The 2,983-nt window shown below is 62.8% G+C and overlaps 1 protein-coding gene across 1 annotated transcript in view; it reads left to right on the top strand.

Annotated features, from left to right (window-relative positions):
* The window catches only part of LOC102036002 (ryanodine receptor 1-like), a gene marked incomplete at its 5' end in the record, with an annotated part of 38,091 nt that overhangs the window by 9,731 nt on the left and 25,377 nt on the right, over nucleotides 1-2,983 (top strand). Inside the window, 4 exons of the mRNA XM_014311470.1 lie at nucleotides 210-357; nucleotides 868-947; nucleotides 1,654-1,764; nucleotides 2,765-2,950. Of these exons, the coding sequence (XP_014166945.1) occupies nucleotides 210-357; nucleotides 868-947; nucleotides 1,654-1,764; nucleotides 2,765-2,950 (525 nt within the window). The remainder of the gene's footprint in view (nucleotides 1-209; nucleotides 358-867; nucleotides 948-1,653; nucleotides 1,765-2,764; nucleotides 2,951-2,983) is intronic.

The raw sequence follows: 2,983 nt of genomic DNA, 5'->3' as shown, positions 1-2,983 counted from the left end.
CCCATTGTCCCCATGTCCCCATGGCTGTGTCCCTATGGCTGTGTCCCCATGGCTGTGTCCCCATGTCCCCTCACCCCAAGCCCAGTGTCCCCATGTCTCCATGGCTGTGTCCCCATGTCTCCATGGCTGTGTCCCCATGTCCCTCATGGCTGTGTCCCCATGTCCCCTGGCTATGTCCCCACGTCCCCACGCTGTCCCCGTGTCCCCAGGACATCAAGAACAAGCGGAACCCTCGGCTGGTCCCCTACAACCTGCTGGACGAGGGGACAAAGGCCACCAACCGCGAGAGCCTGTGCCAGGCCGTGCGGACCCTGCTGGGCTACGGCTACAACATCGAGCCCCCCGACCAGGAGACGCGTGAGTGGGGGGCTCGGGGACGCTCTGGGGACATTTGGGGACGTTTGGGGACATTTGGCAGCTGGTGGTACCGTTTGGGTGCCGTTTTTGGGGTCTCTGTGTCCCGTTTTGGGGTCCTGACCCCTCTGTCGCCCCCAGCCTCATATGGTGTCCCCTTGAGGGGTCCCGACACCCCCCAGCCATGGCTGTTGGTGTCATTTGGGTGCCATTTTTGGGGTTCCATGTCCTGTTCTGGGGTTCCATATCCCATTTTTGGGGTCTCTGTGTCCCGTTTTGGGGTCCTGACCCCCCTGTTCTCCCCCAGCCTCGCATGGTGTCCCCTAGAAGGGTCCTGGCACCCCCTGACTGCGGCTGCTGGTGCTGTTTGGGCGCCATTTTTGGGGTTCCTTGTCCCATTTTTGGGCTTCCTTGTCCCATTTTTGGGGTTCCTTGTCCCTTTTTTGTGGTTCCATGTCTCTTTTTTGGGGTTCCCTGTCCTGTTTTGGGGTGCTGACCCCCCTGTCCCCCCAGCCTCGCAGGGTGCAGTTCCTGGGGGTCCCCGCGCCCCCTGGCCACGCCTGTTCCGCGCCAAGCGGGGCTCTCTGGGTGCCGTTTTTGGTCTCTCTGGGTGCTGTTTGGGTGCTGTTTTTGGGCTCTGGGTGCTGTTTTTGGGGCTCTCTGGGTGCTGTTTGGGTGCTGTTTTTGGGCTCTGGGTGCCGTTTTTGGTCTCTCTGGGTGCTGTTTGGGTGCCGTTTTTGGGGCTCTCTGGTGCTGTTTTTGGGCTCTGGGTGCCGTTTTTGGTCTCTCTGGGTGCTGTTTGGGTGCCGTTTTTGGGGCTCTCTGGTGCTGTTTTTGGGCTCTGGGTGCTGTTTGGGTGCCATTTTTGGGCTCTCTGGGTGCCGTTTTTGGGCTCTGTGTGCTGTTTGGGTGCCATTTTTGGGCTCTCTGGGTGCCGTTTTTGGGCTCTGTGTGCTGTTTGGGTGCCATTTTTGGGCTCTCAGGGTGCTGTTTTTGGGCTCTCTGGGTGCTGTTTGGGTGCCATTTTTGGGCTCTCAGGGTGCTGTTTTTGGGCTCTCTGGGTGCTGTTTGGGTGCCATTTTTGGGCTCTCAGGGTGCTGTTTTTGGGCTCTCTGGGTGCTGTTTGGGTGCCATTTTTGGGCTCTCAGGGTGCTGTTTTTGGGCTCTCTGGGTGCTGTTTGGGTGCCATTTTTGGGCTCTCTGGGTGCCGTTTTTGGGGCTCTCTGGTGCTGTTTTGGGGCTCTCTGGGTGCTGTTTGGGTGCCATTTTTGGGCTCTCTGGGTGCCGTTTTTGTTCGAGTTCCAGGCGGTGACGGCCGGGGAGATGCGCGTGGGCTGGGCCCGGCCCGGGCTCCGGCCCGACACCGAGCTGGGCGCCGATGACATGGCCTTCGTCTTCAACGGGCACCGGGTGAGCCTGGGGACACACCCGGGGGACACGGGGACACGTGGGACACTCAGGGATATGTGGGGACATGCAGGGACACGCGGGACACTCAGAGACACGTGGGGACATGTGGGGACACGAGGGGACACTCAGGGACACTCAGGGACATGTGGGGACACGAGGGGACACAAAGGGACACTCAGGGACACGTGGGGACACGTGGGACACTCAGGGATACGTGGGGACACGCGGGGACACAAAGGGACACTCAGGGATACGTGGGGACAGGCGGGGACACTCAGGGACATGTGGGGAGGGGCAGGGACACAAAGGGACACTCAGAGACACATGGGGACAGGTGAGGGGACATCAGAGGGTCACAGGGGCCACCAGGGGTCACAGGGGTCACAGGGGGTCACCAGGGGACACCAGGGACACCAGGGGTCACAGGGGGTCACAGGGGGTCACAGGGGACACCAGGGGTCACAGGGGGTCACAGGGGACACCAGGGGTCACAGGGACCCACGACGTCCCCAGCCTGCCAGGGGCGCCCGAAGGACTCGCCCCCGACGTGCCACCGCTGGGCCTGGGGGCATTGGGGACACCAGGGGTCACAGGGGACACCAGAGGGACACAGGGGACACGAGAGGGTCACAGGGAGGACATAGAAGGTGACTCAGGTGTGTTCCCAAGTGTCCCCGAGTGTCCCTACATGTCCCCAGTGTCCCTACGTGTCCTCCCGTGTCCCCACTGCGTCCCTGTGTGTCCCAAGAAGGTTCTGTGTGTCCTTGAGTGTCCCCGAGTGTCCCCACATGTCCCTAGCAGGCTCTGTGTGTCCCCCGTGTCCCCCTGTGACCCCCTGTGACCCCTGGTGTCCCTGGTGTCCCCTGTGACCCCTGGTGTCCCTGGTGTCCCCTGTGACCCCTGGTGTCCCTGGTGTCCCCTGGTGACCCCCTGTGACCCCTGTGACCCCTGGTGGCCCCTGTGACCCTCTGATGTCCCCTGGTGTCCCCAATGTCCCCAGGCCCAGCGGTGGCACGTCGGGGGCGAGTCCTTCGGGCGCCCCTGGCAGGCTGGGGACGTCGTGGGCTGCCTCATCGACCTGGGCGAGTGCCACATGAGCTTCACCCTCAACGGGGAGGTGCTCATCGGGGACGCGGGCTCCGAGGTGGCCTTCAGGGACTTCGAGGTGGCCGACGGTGAGGGGGGGGTCCCCGGGCTTGGTGACATCCCCCCGGTGTCA

This window comes from Geospiza fortis, unplaced genomic scaffold (assembly GCF_000277835.1).
Source record: "Geospiza fortis unplaced genomic scaffold, GeoFor_1.0 scaffold1758, whole genome shotgun sequence".
Classification (NCBI taxonomy): domain Eukaryota; kingdom Metazoa; phylum Chordata; class Aves; order Passeriformes; family Thraupidae; genus Geospiza; species Geospiza fortis.
This window is presented reverse-complemented; position numbering and strand designations above follow the sequence as displayed.